At 39.3% G+C, this 16,685-nt stretch overlaps 1 protein-coding gene across 3 annotated transcripts in view; it reads right to left on the reverse strand.

The window, feature by feature from the left end:
- Positions 1-16,685, reverse strand: part of DYM (dymeclin) — a 209,406-nt gene that overhangs the window by 168,686 nt on the left and 24,035 nt on the right. For 2 of the 3 annotated variants that reach the window (XM_058044202.1, XM_058044201.1), the window contains exon 6: positions 10,626-10,698. In XM_058044202.1, the coding sequence (XP_057900185.1) occupies positions 10,626-10,698 (73 nt within the window). Of the gene's footprint in view, positions 1-10,274; positions 10,380-10,625; positions 10,699-16,685 lie in introns of all 3 variants that reach the window. The other variant, XM_058044204.1, reaches the window with a different exon arrangement.

Genomic DNA, 16,685 nt, shown 5'->3' on the forward strand with positions numbered 1-16,685 from the left:
CATATTTAATAGTACCTCTATTTAAGATTTTTAAAAAATCAAAACACCAAAGAACAAATCAGCATCTATGTTGGTTAATCAGTGGTGCTAAATTTTTCTTTGTTACAATGCCACCTTCCAAAAATTTTATACTCAACAGTTAGAACAGGTATAAGCATAAAACTAAGTGCACTTTCAAACAATGATGATTTGAAAACTACAGTGCAATCTCCCAAAACAAAACAAATTGACCCCAGAAAGGACTAGATTTTCATTAGTCTCAGGATCAGAGCTGGTGTGGTCCTCACTAAAACACACAGCATTTTATTTAGAAGAAATCAGTCTAATTTTTAACACAACCAAATAGCTTAATATTCTCAAGTGTGCTGCCAGGTATACTGCAAACAACACGCATTACTGTCAAGTGTGAAAACAAGAATTTCATGCATCACAATGCACAGACAGCTTAAGTTAAGCTCTTCTGCAGCAGCTCCAAGCCAGAGTTTCTCCAGAGTGCAGTTATTTACTCAAAGCCAACAGCAAACTGGAATCACAATTTCCTGGATCATAATCCACAGAACTGCACCACCTCTCATACAAAAATGTTTTTAAAAATGAAGGTTGTGCATATTCACTGTTTTTTATTTTCTCTCACTTCATTTGAGTATTTGAACCCCAAACATTTGAAGTTATGGGTTGGGAAAGGACATACTGCCTAAGTAACATTTTCCTGAAAATCATGATGTCCTTTTGAATTACTTTTACTTTCTGCAAGTTACCTGACTTTTTGCCCACTCCTGAGGAAGTTCGCCAGTGTAAATGCTGATAATTAGATCAGGCCAGAGGTTACACTCTGATCTGGTTCCACTGCAAATTCATCTGAGCCAGAAGCAAGGCAGCACTAGGAACAGTGCCTGCTCCCTCTCCAAACCAGAGGAACTGTGCAATCCGCCACCCACACGCATCCCAAGCAAAGCAAAAAAGACTTAAATACATACATAACATCAAATTATCAAAGGCTCAGCCACCAGCAAAAAAAAAAAAATTGAGAAATATTTTTCTATCAAAATAAAAGCAACAGTTTGGGAAAATACTTTTTGATATTATAAGAAAAACATTTAGAAACTCATCATTATGACATTGGCTGAGAATACCAGAACAATGTTTCCTAACCTAAGGTGATGAATAAAAAGGGTAGCAACTTCAAGACATACTACAGCATGCACTGGGTCACTGTTCAGAGAGGAAACAAATTTTGGGGTCTAGTATACTTTTTCTCCATTTCAATCATTCATTCATTTATTTTTATTATAACCCACACAAGTGGAATAGCAAATTTGAGGAAACATTACAAAATAATTTTCTGTTTTGACAAGAATCAGCATAAAAAATAAACTAAGACATTACTGCACTTTATAAAGGAAAAAAAATCTGCTTTCAATATTCTTATATAACTCAGACAGAGAAATACCAGAAAGGTAAATTCAAACAGTCCCACTTAGTGAGTTGCTCTCATTTTCTCTAAGTTCAAAACCCAGACAGGGCACATTTAACTGTAGAAACACTCCACTCAAACCTGTAGAATCTGTTCAAATTAAATCTGCTCCGACATAAACACAAGCAGGGTCCTGATATCTGGGGTAACCCCTCAGGTCCAGTCACCCTTAATTTATCAGCACAATGATAAAGCCTCAGAGCAGAATTATTTTCTCCACCAAGGGTCAAATGTATGGTTTTCTGAAACTCAGGCATTTCTAAAGGATCACAAGAACTACCAGGAACTTCTTTCAACTTCAAAGAACACATTGTTTATTTATATTGAGAGACTATATAATAGGAGGACTTGGTTTTGATTTTTTTTATTTTATTCAAAGCTATCAGTCATATAGAATGACTTTACATGGAATTTATGCTGATCTTCAACTTCCCCTGAAAACTGTTTGCTTGCAGATAAGGAGGAAACCAGAAATAATGAACTCATGTATCAATTACATGTCAAAATTACTTAGCTACTTCTTTCAGAAAGCTAGAATAACTGCATGTTGTTTTGAGCTTCTGTGGCTTTTTTTTTTCCTTCTCAAGTGTCTTGCAAAACAAATAAAAAATCTACAGATAGAGCTCACGGTCTATGTAAATGGACATCATAAAGCAATGTACCAAAACATGCAGAGGTCTTCTCTTTCACTTGTTTTGGATTTTCTCTTTTGGGGATTCATTAGTTATTCTCAATTTTTTTCCACTTATTTTCTCCCTCTCCTTTCCAAAGGGAGATATATTCCCATATCGGGTAGATAAGTTAGCAGGTACTACAGGTCTGTCTCTCAAAAGACATCTCGAGTCTTTCACATGGAAAGAATCTGAGACAGACTGTAGTCCAGAACTCAATCGTTTCTCTCCCTTATCCCTGACAGCTGTCCTCCTGGAATACCGCATTCCTGGTATGCCCTCCTGGTACCATACCTGGTATGCAGTGACATCCTGGGAATGGATGGAGCAGGCCCAGGTTCTCCCAAGAGACACCTGAGCTAAAACTGATTTCTAGCAACAAACCTTATACATAAACATGTACTCTCTGAAGAAAATACAGATCATGTCCCATCTATCCAAGATTATGTTAAATAATGAATTCTTCATAGAATGAGGAGCTTCAAAATGCAAGATTCCCTGATACTAGCATAACAAATGTGTGTATTTAACACATGTTTGGTGTCTACATTTCAATGAAAAACTGCTAAATCAATGGATTCCTTCCAAAATCAAATTATGCCAGATCATTTCAATTAAAATTTTTTAATTAAACAACTACATAGTTGTATGATTTATAATCAGAAATAAATCAGTAATCATTAGATAACAACTTATTAAATCAAAAGACAAAAATTAGAATAACAGAATGGTTTGAGTTGGGAGGCACCTTGAAGCTTATTCAGTCCCATTCCCTGCCATGGGCAGGGACACCTTCCATTATCCCATGGTGCTCCAAGCCCTGTCCAACCTGGTCTTGGACACTTCCAGGGGTGGCAAGTCCACAGCCTCTAAGAAATAAATTCTACTGAGTCAGAGCACATTCCATTTTCATCTGTCTTGTCAGGTAGGTAACAGAGATCCTGGGCTCCTCTGGGACCTCTACAGCTGCTTTAAAGCAGCACTCCATTTAGACACACAGTAGTACTTCTCTAGAGAAACTGGTGCAGTACCTAATTCTTCCAAGACATGGATTGGAGAGTTTCACTTCTCTCCTGGTCTTCAACCGAGAACATACATTTTGGTTTATTTATTTTATGCATTGACTTTGGTGGCAAACTTGTAAATTAGAATCATCAAATCCTAGGCTTGTTTGTTTCAGAAAGGACCTTAAAGCTCATCCAGTTCCATCCCTTGACACAGACAGGAACACCTTCTGTTAGACCAGGTTACTCCAAGCCTTGTCGGACCTTAGCCCAAATACTGTTCCCAAATGATGCAATCACCCCACACAGAACAAAGAAACTATGATCCTGTTAAAACCACAACTCCTCAGTATCCTGGCATCTGCTTTATCCATTCAAAACCATGTGGATGACCTCCTATCAGCATCACCTACCAAGAACTTCAACAATCTACCTATGTGTCACCATCCTGCTGCTGCTGGCTTCTCTCCAAGGCCAAGCACTGCTCACAAGTGCTTTCTATGCTCCCAGTCATTCAGCTTTGTTCCCTGCCTGTGAGAGAGAGGTCTGTGACAGAGGAGCCAAGGTGAAGCACAGAGGCACCAGAGAGGAAAATCTCAGCTACGAACTCCAATTAACACTCTGAAGGCACATGCTGTTGTAAACACTTTAATTACTCAGTGAAAAGGAGCTATTTCTATATCAGCACACAGAGGCTGGGAGCTCATAAATTATTTCACACCTACAGAGCAAACAGCCTGAACAGCCAAAAACCAAACTCCGAATTTCAACTCCCACCCCCAGACCGAGCCCCCTCCCTGTTCAAATATTTTCCCGAACTTTCACCCAGCCAGAGCTGTCTACTCCGAGTATTAAAAGGTTAAAAGGTAACCCATTTTCTAATTTAGGAGAGTTGCCAAAAGGGCTGATTCATACAAAAAGTCTCAAATCATACAGGAACCAGGTTTCATTTCCCTGCTTCCTGAGGGCCCACCAGAAAGGTGAAAGAGGAGTCACCACAGAGAATAGGGTCAGTTTTTCAAAACTGAAAAGCAAGTACAATATCTGGCTATCAGTCTCAGGATACAAGTACAACAACTCAAAGAGAACATAATCTTTCCTCTTGGAAACACTCCTAATTTTACACTCACTGATGGCACATATGCACTCTGGCAGCTGATAATGTTCTACAGTCATTACAGCTGACTCCAAACATTTGGGAGATGTCCCGGGGGGCACTCAGCACACACAGACTGGAAGCAGAAAGAATCTCTGACATTTCGTACTGCATCTCCCCCATGCCGGGCATTCTCAACTGGGAGAAGAATAGGGTGAGAGAATAAAAAATCCCAGAATGGTTTGGGTTGGAAGGACCTTAAAAATCATCCATTCCCACCCCCTGCCATGGGCAGGGACAGCTCCCACTGTCCTAGGCTGCTCCAAGCCCCATCCAGCCTGGCCTGGGGCACTGCCAGGGATCCAGGGGCAGCCACAGCTGCTCTGGGCACCCTGGGCCAGGGCCTGCCCACCCTGCCAGCCAGCAATTCCTCATTCCCAATGTGCCAGAATCTGTGCCTGCCCTCTGGCAGTGGGAGCCATTGCCTGGGTGCTGTCCCTGCCTGCCTTGTCCCCAGGGGCTGTGCAGCTCTCCTGGAGCCCCTGGAGGCCCTGGCAGGGGCTCTGAGGTGTCCCTGGAGCTTCTCTGGTGCAGCTGAACAGCCCCAGCTGGGCCAGGCTGGCTCCAGAGCAGAGGGGCTCCAGTCCCTGGAGCATCAACAGTATGGAAATATTCTGAAGCAGTACCTAAAGGATTAACATTATTCTAGAGCCTTTTTTTCACAGACCTGTTTCTTAACCATCTGGGACTATGTGACTGTGTATATTGTCGCCTCACTAATAATTATTTCTTCCCTCTACAGATTAAAAATCCTAGAATAAATTTTGGACTTCTAAATGTTGCACAGAAGCTGTATTATTCTCCATTTACTTTTCATATCACCATGTCTTGTTGCCAATATCCACTAAAACTATTTAAAAGACATTACTTTTCAAACAACAGCTCACAAGAGAGCAGCCCAAATTCCTATAGAAATGCACAGCTGCAGAGACTCTCAGATGTAGCTTCCAGGCAAGAGGAGATGATCCAGGTGATCAAACAACTACATTAGACCATCAGAGAGTTCTACACAGAGCCAGACCATAGGAATCACATCAGTGATGCAGCCTAAGTGAAAGTGAACCTGCTCCACAGTCTCTCTCTGTCTTTGCTTTTGAGACCCAAATACCTCCAAACAGAGGTTTTTCAACACTCATCATCTTTTGTGGAAAGAGGGCTGAAAACCATATATGAAAGCAGATCATTAGGAATATGATACACAGAATAATGTACAAAAAAACCTGTACAGACCTCTGATACTGTGCTTTGAGGTGAGGAATTTCATTACAAATTACAGCACACCTAGTGAACAGATAGAACAGGTCACAGAAAAATACTGATCTAAGTCTAAAATAAAAACTAAACTAGAACAGGGTAAGAATATGTGATACAGATAAAGGTTCTCCTACCACCCCAAGGTACAGCAGCAAATAAAACTCCCTTTATATGAATCAGCTTCCTCCTAAACAGAGCACAATAGTCTAAAACTTAGAGGCTATTCAAAGTGAAGAAACACAAATCTCTCTCAGTTTGGATATTTTCGCTACCTTCAACCTCAGTTTCAACAGATGGAAGTTTGCCTTTGATGATTAGACAAAGTTGCCAAAATTTCAAAAGTCACATGTTTTCCAAATAATGGAGCTACTGCAATCTTGATAAAAATTCCTTGAACAGACTCCTTTTACAAAGAACTACTCTGACCTATTCTTTTGAAAGCAACAAAAATAATTAAAATATGGCGCTCCTAGCTAGAACAGAAAACATTTCTTAATCTCTTTGCTACTCACAACTGGCAAAAAAGAAAGCCTAAACATCTAATCATCTGTACATGACACTTTTCCTACACTGCAGTTACTTTGTAGAGCTTTATAATCAATTATACTGCCTTTCTTCCTCCTACATTTGACTTTTAAGCTCCCATAAAATGCAGAGAGCATCCCTAAATGAGTCAAAACTTCGTCAACATTTACATTTTGTCAACATTGTCCACATTTAAATTTTGTCAACATTGTCAACATTTCCAAACAACTAAGACTGCACCCTAAAACAACCATAACTAGAGAAAATAAGGGAATGTAATAGAAATATCTGCTAACTTGCACTGGCACCACAGGGTGCTACTTAGGAGTGATGTAACTAGATCACAGTATTTCATTTTTCCTCCACATGCATTTATAGTTTTTAATGAAGTGAAAATGCACTGATAACAACCAGATGTTCAGTTATGGATACCAGCTCTTAACAAGCTGCTGAAAGAAGCCTTTATAATTTAAAGCTTTGGGAGCTCCATCCTGCAACAAAATGTTAGCAATAGTTTCTACATAGCAGTCATACAATTAAATACTAACATTGTATCTTTTCGCCGACTACGCAGTTCGAATCATTAGTGTACACTCTTGAGTGCTAACATTAGCAAAACCAAAGAAAAAGCAGAGTATCCGTAGCACACCCAAGGGAACCATAAATCAAACATCAACATATGGTAACATAAGGGTTATAAGGGACTGCACAAGTCTAATTGATGAAAACTGTATTTCCTATAAAATTAAACCTGAAACCTTTATGCCTGGCATTTTGTACAATGCAGCACAGCCTGTTTTTCAGAAAGGTAATTCAAGATATTTTTAATAACTCTCAGACACAGCACCACAATGTTGCAGAGTCCCAAAGTCCCTACTGCAACCTATTTCTGCCTTAAAGCACATTTGCGTTTTCCAATACAAACTAACTTTGAGAAAGATTCTCTTAAATTCCCTGTAAAAAACTGACACACTTCCAGAAATGCTCTGCCTCCCAGAAAAGGCTCTGCAGCCTTTCCTAACAAAAAAAAAAAAAAAAAAAAAAAAAAAAAAAAAAAAAAAAAAAAAAAAAAAAAAGTTATGCTTCATAATAAGGGTAATAAGGGACAGAGGGACAGAGATCTGATATGAGATCTGATATTTATCTTCTTCCACATCCCACACCTTTCTTATTAATTTTGAGAAATACAGTCCACCTGCAATTTCCAAGTATGCTGTAGGTTGTTTTGTACATATAAATGAGCTTATTCTGTCAAGGCTGATAACCAGAGCAAGCTCAGAGGTGAGTGACATCTGCTGCACATACCCAAGAAAAGACTGGAACCCTCACGAATTCTGTGTCCCTGCCAAGCTCAAACTTCTTACATTTATAATCCCAGAATGGTTTGGGTTGAAATGGGACCACCAAGCCCATCCAGTCCACCTCCCACTGTCCCAGGCTGCTCCAAGCCCCATCCAGCCTGGCCTGGGGCACTGCCAGGGATCCAGGGGCAGCCACAGCTGCTCTGGGCACCCTGGGCCAGGGCCTGCCCACCCTCCCAGCCAGCAATTCCTAATTCCCAATGTGCCAGAATCTGTGCCTGCCCTCTGGCAGTGGGAGCCATTGCCTGGGTGCTGTCCCTGCCTGCCTTGTCCCCAGGGGCTGTGCAGCTCTCCGGGAGGCCCTGGAGGCCCTGGCAGGGGCTCTGAGGTGTCCCTGGAGCTTCTCTGGTGCAGCTGAGCAGCCCCAGCTGGGCCAGGCTGGCTCCAGAGCAGAGGGGCTCCAGCCCTGGCAGCAGCTCCGTGGCCTCCTCTGCACTGGCTGCAGCAGCTCCAGCTCCTTGTGCTGCTGGAGCCAGGGCTGGGGCAGCTCTGCAGGTGGGCTCTCACCTGAGCCCAGGGGCACAGGGGCAGGATCCCCCTGCCCTGCTGCCCACGCTGGGGATCAGCCCCGGGCACAGGACGTTTCTGGGTCCTAGTGCACATGGCTGGGGCATGTCCAGCCTTTCACAACTTCTGGGGTATAACCAGGATATACCAAAATCCTTCTCCTCAGGGCTGCTCTCCAACCAGTCTGGAACAACTATGTACCTATGTGTGCAAACCTGTGTGCAAAATACCACACACAGGTATCCCAAGCACCTGAAGCGACATTCAGAACAAGTTCAAAAGGAAGGAGTGCAAAACGGCTGCACAGGTACCTCTGTTCCTGCATTTTGAACACGGAAATGGCATTCCATGCTTTAAAAATATTGTTACAGTTTCAGGGAAGGAGAAAAATACAAGCTTTAACTGGGGTGCAGGCAAGCAATCTCTTCAGACAGCAGATGCCAGTTGTATCCACCCCTTCACCAAACTGCATCTGCATAACCCAAGAGACACACTAATTGTTCAAATCCCCTGTTTAGGCTATTGAATGCTCTTAAAATCTTTGCTGTTCTGAAAGATACTTTGAAGACCAGCTCAGCTTGGAGATTTTAATGGTCTGTCACCAAAATAATTAATCTTTGATAGTATCTTTACAGACAGACATTCTGTTACTGGGCCATTGCAAGCTGCCAAAACTGTCTGTTCTCTCACAGGTGATCCTAAGTTCTGACACAGAGAACATTACAAGTTTGAATATTTCATCTATTCCACTCAATCTATTCCTTCCCCAAATTCACATACTAGGCTTGCAGCTCTCTTGATTAATTCCAGCTCACAAGAGAGCAGCCCTGTTTCAAGTTTCCCTTGAAACAGAACAGGGAAAGAATCTCTAGCGATAACTGACCAGGAAGAGAGAGGGAAGCAAGAAGTACACTCTCTATGAAAGCAATCCTGATCACTCTCTTGAACAAAATTAATAATAAAGTAATACCTTATAACACCTTTTTGAAGAACATAGTTGGACTGCGTATTAGAGAATGCAAGTTCTCCAGTATGTCCTTTCCCCTACTTATTTCCCTTTCGATGTATGGGAACAAAATTCTTAGTTAAGGCATTATCACACTGTTAAACATATTCTAGTGATAAACAAGACAGTAATACATATTTTTGTAAGTGTTAGTATTTATTAGCAATCAGCAAGATTCTGTTTCAGGAGAAGTTCAGCTAAAAAAACTTATTTCACCAAAAGAAACCAAACTAACCACAAAACAAAAATCTTCCACATCTATCTCTTATGAAATGTAAGTTTTTGATATAGCTGAATATTAAATTATGGACAGGATTTAAAATTTTCTTTTAAACAAGCCATTTTAGCATTAGATTTTACAGTAATCTAAGTGCTTCCAGCAGCTGCTTCCACTTGCAGCAAGCAGATTCACACAGAAACAGAGCTGCTGAGAGCTTCAGTTGTGGAAGTGGGTGAGGAACTATCATGCTGGCATACTTTCTCCTGCTGGAAAGGCATTATGAAGGATACTGGACTACACACAGGTGCTTCCAAGAAAGAAAAATAAAACTCTGCAGGATTTATGAGCATGCCTGTATATCACAGTCCTCTCAGCCCTTTGTACTTCCTCTAACCTGCTCCAAACAAAGCCTGTATGTGTTCCAGGAAGTCCTGACAAGGTCTGTGGAATGACACTTTGAATCACACCACTAATTCATTACACTCTACCTACACAAACCCCTCGCGTTAACGTTGACAGAGCTGCATTTAATGACAGCAGTGTCTCAAAAAACATTGCATCCTTGTCAGTTTTCCAACCAAAAGAACAATCCCAGCCACGACACAGCAGAGCTCTATACTACACTGCAACAGACAATCTGAAACTCCTCCACAGCTGCCATGCTTCAGCTGGGGCGCTACATTTTAGACACAGACTACAATGAAATTTAACACTAAAGACACTGCTCACTCTACGTTTAGTAAAGTTTGTCATGGGGAAAATAGTCAAAACTCATCAGAACACTTCCACAAAAGTGGAAGAACATTTTTTTTCCAAACAACAAAGCATGCTCTCCTACATAAAACACTGAAGCATGTTTTACGACACATTTCCCAGCAAGACATGGAATCAACATTTCTCAAATACAACAGATGCATGAAAAAAAAGCCATGTAAACAAATCTGGAGATCTACAGAAACATTCCACTTATTAATTTCTCTTGTCCCTTCTTTGGACATCAATTCATCGGAATTTTAGAAATCAGTATTAAATAGCACAGTATGATTTATTTTCAATTTAAACCCCCACAGAACTGCAGAAGAACTTTAGTTTTCACCTTACTGCATACCCCAGAGCTGAAGTGACACCTCCACTGTACCTTCCCCTGTACCATGAGCACAACCATTTCCACCAGTTACTGTCTGTGTGCTGACAGGGGTACCTGAAACAAATGGAATAACTTCTGTTGATGGTTTGAACTGGGTGTGAGACGTTCATCATGTACTTCTTCCAACAGAATATTCAGGGCTGGCACTGGCAGCAGCTTATCATTATCTGTACTGCTCCATCACATGGAACATTCAAATACAACTATTTAAACATTATAAACCCATTACTACAAGTTTCATAGTCTCTCAAATGCTCAGTTTATAAAAAAAGACTAAATTTAAAAAAAAAGCCTACTTACAAGAGGGGAATTTCAACAATGAGCTGGATGAGGCAACACAGCAATTCCTCTATAAGATCTTCACACTCTGTTCCTAAAAAAGAAACACAGAAAAGGATTTCTGGGTTTTCAAATACCAAAACAAAACAAAGATTCTAACACACAAATGCAGATTATCAATATATTAAATTAAAGAACAACCACTACAAGTTCTAGCTGTTAAAGGAGATAGGATTTTTTTCCTGAAATAGAAAGCACTTGAGATTATTAACAGAGCAAATGGTGACGCCCTCTCTTTTTTACATAAAAAAGTAACTAATAACAAATGTATAAATTAAATGAGATGTCAGTATTGTAGGAATGTGCTAATATTTAGCACAACAAGCCTTCCTTTACTACTTACAGAAGATCATATTAAACAGTGTAATTACTAACTGTTGAACTAATCACTGGTGACTTCTCACTGGTCCACAGTTAAATGTCCTTTCAAAATCCCCTGCATGCACTTCACATATTTTCCCACTCTGTTTTTTTAAATCTAAGAGAAGAACAATCAGAGACAGTGTCATTTGTCTACGATTCACTGAGCAACAACATAAAAGAATGTCAAAATAATGAAGCCCCTGACCATGTCACTACTGCTCCAGAGTAATACAGATACAATGTTTTCATGGATACATATTTATCGATTGAGGAAGTTTTACACATTTCAATGACAAGCTTGTGCATTTTAAGGGAACAGAAATTACTCTCTAGTCATAAACAATGTGATAAAATGCATGCAGTGATGTAGAATTATAAAAAAACTTGCAACTATTCTAAGCAATAAAACTATTCATATTTTACATGAGTAATTTTTAAAAGCAACTGTAACAAAAGACTTTCAAGACTCATTAAAGAAAAAACTTATTAAACCACTCGAAGTTATCATACAGTACTAAAAAAACCAAAAGATAAATCTCTTGGCTCATCAGGATTTTTCTGCTTTCAAAAATAAAATTATGATGAGAAACCTGTAACATCATAAAGAAGTGGAGGGTTTTATAGCACTGAATGGCTTAAGAGTGGCATTGCTGATCCCAAACATTACAACATTGCAGCACAATAATTACCCAAATGCCTGTTTATTTTGTATTTTCAAATAATTAAGTCCTGCCACAAACACAGCTTTATAGCCAGGTTACAGAGGTGTTACTCTGCTTAACTCAAGTTTGTTCTTGAATACAGAACTCAATTTTAAGAAGCACACCAGGGGGAATATTCACTATAAAGCAAAATTATTTCTTTCCACAATCAGTTTATTAAAAACACATTAAAAATTGTCACCTAGTGAACTGCACATTCTAAAGGAAATCAGTTTTTTATCACGGAAACATGGTTTCCTTTATATAGAATCCCCCACAAGTAACACAATGCAGCTCCTGTTAGTAAAACCAAGAACTGCTCAGATTATTTAACCTTGGACAGAAACCACAGCCAATAATGGAGCACAGATAATATATTCCAAAATAACTTGAATGTGACACTTTCCTAAGGCTTTCTGAACCTAGAAAATGCTTATAAAGCAAGACTGCTACTAGTTCCCAACAGGTACCTAATTTTTCTCCCAACAGAAGAAAAGAGAAGAAAAAGGTGAAAAAAGTAAGGTGAAAGCATTTCTAAAACATAAATTTTTCCGCCACACTGTATGCACAACTTATATGAAGAGAGAATAAGGTTATTTAAATATGAAAGAAGGCTTTTCTCTCAAGACAATATTGAAAATAAAGGAAGAAAACGCTGGGTTAGCACAGTCACATAGAATGAAAGATGTTATTTAAAAAAAAAAACAACTTAATTGCTGTAATCAATGTCATTCAGCTACAGTAATTAATGTATCCTTTTCCCAATGGGGGCACACGCATTCTTGTTTAATTTTCATCTTGCCAAGACAATGAGGAGGATGCAAGCCAAATCTATAACGTGAGAGAGAGCTATAAACACGGAACACTCTGTGTTTTCATAAACAATGCCTCTTTCAATAGCAGGATAAAGACAATACACACAAGACTCATTCACATTAATAGATCACATACTTGGATCAAAGACCTGTAAAGCCTTGGGGAAAGTAAGAACAGGGTGAACCTGTCCAGATAAAATTAGAGCAGGGAGAAGAAATCATAGGTGTATCTTCCAAACTGCACTGCAGAAGTGACAGCAATTACACAGGTTTTAAAATGTCCAGTCATGCTGAAGCACCATTTTTTTCATCAGCTGTATTTAAGTCCTCGACCATGGATTATTTCATTTTGCAAGAAATTTTATGGAGTTTGACTTTTTGGTGGGGTTTGTTTGTTTTGGATTTGGTAAATATATATATATATTTATATATATGCATATATACGTATATATGCATACATATAATATATATATTTATATACCTTTGTAACTTCTTTTTTTTTAATAATGCGTTTTTTTCATTTGTTTTTACTTTTTCAAAGTTACCCACATTACAGATACCGGATTAGCACACACTACACAGGTTAAATGGCTTATGAAGATGAAAGCAGAGATGCCAGGAGGCCCCAGTTCTAAAATCAGTTCAGCTCCATCTTCTCAAGAACCTAACTACTACATTGATAAGGCCTGATCTGGTGGATGCCGAATATCTTACCTGATCAGTAAGATATTCAGGCATAACAAGGTACATCCTCATCGTAAATGTTACTTGTTTTTCTGCCCTGTTGCTCATACAGAACCTGGACACAAGTAATGAAATAAATAATTCCTTGCAAAACAGACTTAGAGGTTCCCAGGTTTTGTGGTTTGGTCTTCAGTTCTAATTACTCCTAAAAACTTACAACTTCTGCTTGATAATAATGAGTACATAAATTGATTGCCTTCCCTCATTTCCTTTATGTGATAGCTGAACATGCATGAAATCATTTAAGGCTTGCAGTAAACGTCTTTTTATTTATTCCCTTCTCTATGTCCTCATATTTGCTTTAATACGTCACAAACAGCCCTTAGTAGCCTTATGTTTACAAATTCCTCCATAGAAAATGAATAAAGCTTCCTACTACAGCTCAGGGAACAGGTTACATGAATCAATAGTCTGATTTGAACTAAAATACTCAGCATGTGCTCTCTTGCACCTTTGAGTCACTACAGTTAAAGACTGCAGAAATTACAGGATATAGACGTTGGAAGGATGAATGATTCATGTTAGTGAGACTAACTCCAATTTCAGCTGAGCAGATGTTGATTCCAGTTTGGGATTTATTGATATCAGGACATTTTCAGATGAATCTTGAAGGATATGGGTTTAGACTCTCTGTGGATTTTCCTGCAATCAAAATTCTGAAATCTTCCCCAAAATTATAAGCAAATTTCAGTTACGGATGAAGAGGCAAAGGCTGCACCATCTGAAACTCCTCAAAAAGAACACATTTCTGTTAATGGTAGGCCTTCTTTTGAAGGAAATCAATAACACACTATTAGCAGCAACTCAACTCAGGGCAATTTATTTGTTAAGTCAAAGTACACACATGCACTCAGCCTTCAAAAAAATTCCATTTTATGACACAAAGCAAAGTTGCACAGCTTTCTTCTGATCCTCAAGCGCAGTGCAGCAGGAAAAAGTATGAACTGGACATGCAGAAAAAGTGAAAGCATAAACTGCAAAATCTGAGATAAGTCAAATATGAAACTTGCTATCTGAACAATTGTGACTATGTCATACATAGTCTACATTTCTGAGCAGTCAGTGACAGGGATGTTTTCCATACACAGGACTCTCACAGATTGTAAGTATATACTTCTCCCTGACACACCAAATATCCCAGAGCAGATGCTGATTGCAGTGTGAGCATCCTGACATGCTGACACTGCAGTTATGTTCTATAAGCTCCCAGGTGCTGCACTTAATTCAGAGAGCATGGCACCAGAAGATACTGTCCAGTCAGAAGGATAAAAATATGATGTTCATAGGGAAACAAACACCACTATATAGTGATTTCCAAAGGAGTTGTGAGATGATCCTGAAAGGAACAATAACCTTTTCTCAGAAGGCTAAGAGACTGAACAAAGCATATGAATTTTCTACCACAGGGTAGAGAGGTTGTTTGTGTTGTTGGGTGATTGCACTGTTATTTTCAATGACTACTGATCAGGCAGTAAGGAAATACAGAAACTTCAAAATTCAGACACGGTATCAAAACTCCTTTTAATTTGGATATTTTATTTACATCAAACAGTTCATAAAACAATATCTTTCGTATGGTTTTGTTTTATCCTCACAATTGAAGAATTATAAATAATGCCAACCTCTGGTAAATGAAAAAAATAGTATGGATGACTAAGAACTTAATTTTTAAAAACCCTGTTCACCAAAGATAGTAAAATTTCCATAAAAGTGCTAATAAATCTATGTAAAATTAGGAGCAATATAGGAATAATAATATTCTAATAATATATTACTAATTTTATAATAAAAATCTATCACAATAACAGGAATATTCTATTTTCCAAAAAGTAGACATCAAAAATTCAAGAAAGCTACACCTAATTAATAAAAATACAAACACGCCACTTCATTATCTTCTGCTTACTTTTAACAGGCCCTAGCACAACTACAGTTTATTACAATTCCTTCATATTTCATCTTCCTATAGCTGAGCATAAGCCTTATTACCACCTTCTGTAGATATTTAAAAGTAAGATTTTTAGGACTCAAACCAAATGGCTATGTAACCTCAGCATGTTATGAACCTCAACACCCTCAGGAAGTTCACAGGAACCATCTCCAATTGGAAACCCAAAGAGGAGCCAAGGAGCAGCTCATTTCCTGCCTCACCAGCAGACCACACACAATTACTTTCCTAATCAACAACATCCCATGAACAATCTGCTCAGAGGTAATTGCTAAGTACATTTGCCATCAATATGCACAGAATTACTGCTAATAAATGTCATTGTGAATTACAGTCAAGTGCTACTAGACATGGTATAAGCATGGGTCTACCCTGGTGACAAGAATCACTTTCCATACCACACTGTGAGGAACTCCCAGTGCAAGGAATAAAGATCACAGGGGTTCCAGCTGACAAAAGTCTCAGCTTTTCCACCCATTCCACTGTGGCATGCTGCACACTGAAGCAAGAGGTGAGCCATTTCTTTAATCCAGGAATAAACCCACAGGCAGTCTGCAGGGATAGCTTATACACAAGCAGATACTCCTTTCCAGTGCATCAGCGAGCTGACTTCCCTCCTAGAGATCACTCATCACAGTTTAAATACATTAAACAATTTCAACATGTAGCACTTAATCCTTTGGCACCACAGTTCTGATTTCCCCAGAGCACTGGCAGGAGCCAAGGAGTTAAACAGATTTCAATGAACAGTTTTCACTGCTGGATGAGCAAGCAGTGACTCGGTGCTCTCAACATGTGTCCTCCTTGCAGGAAATCCACAGTCAGACACTCTTGGTTCTCACACCATGCACTCACTCTGCTCCAGCATTCTGAGACTTTTTGGGCTTCATGCAACATGCAATTAAACACTGAACAGTGTTTGCCCTGGACTTGGCAGTGCTGGGTTGACTTGATGATCTTAGCGGGCTTTTCCAGCCAAAATGATTCCATGATTTACCCCAAAGCAAGAGAAATCAAGGTTCCCATGGCAGCATTATCCATCATGCACTTCATGAGAGCATCTTGATACAGGGCTACACCAAGATTTGTGGCAGACAGTGCGACTGATTTTGAATGTATTTCTATTATTCTTGTTCAAAGACAAGTTTCCTCCTTGAGCATCTCTCCTGCCATCTTCCATCTTGCATAATACATACGCCATTTCCTGGACATCAGCCAATCTTAGTAATTCTGCCTAAATTCTGTAAAAGCTATTGCCCCCAAATTAAATTTTAGCAGGTGCTCTCTCAAGGGGTCAATTCCAACCATAGGACTGTTACTTTCCTTCACTAGATCTCTAAAAATAGCATTAATTCCAATTTGTGGCTGCTGTTGGTTTATAAAAAAATATGTGAAAAGATGCATTGAATTGCAACATCAGTGTTCCAAGGTTCATTCATTGCCACCTTCA

The sequence above is a fragment of the Melospiza georgiana genome, chromosome Z (genome assembly GCF_028018845.1).
Source record: "Melospiza georgiana isolate bMelGeo1 chromosome Z, bMelGeo1.pri, whole genome shotgun sequence".
Lineage (NCBI taxonomy): Eukaryota > Metazoa > Chordata > Aves > Passeriformes > Passerellidae > Melospiza > Melospiza georgiana.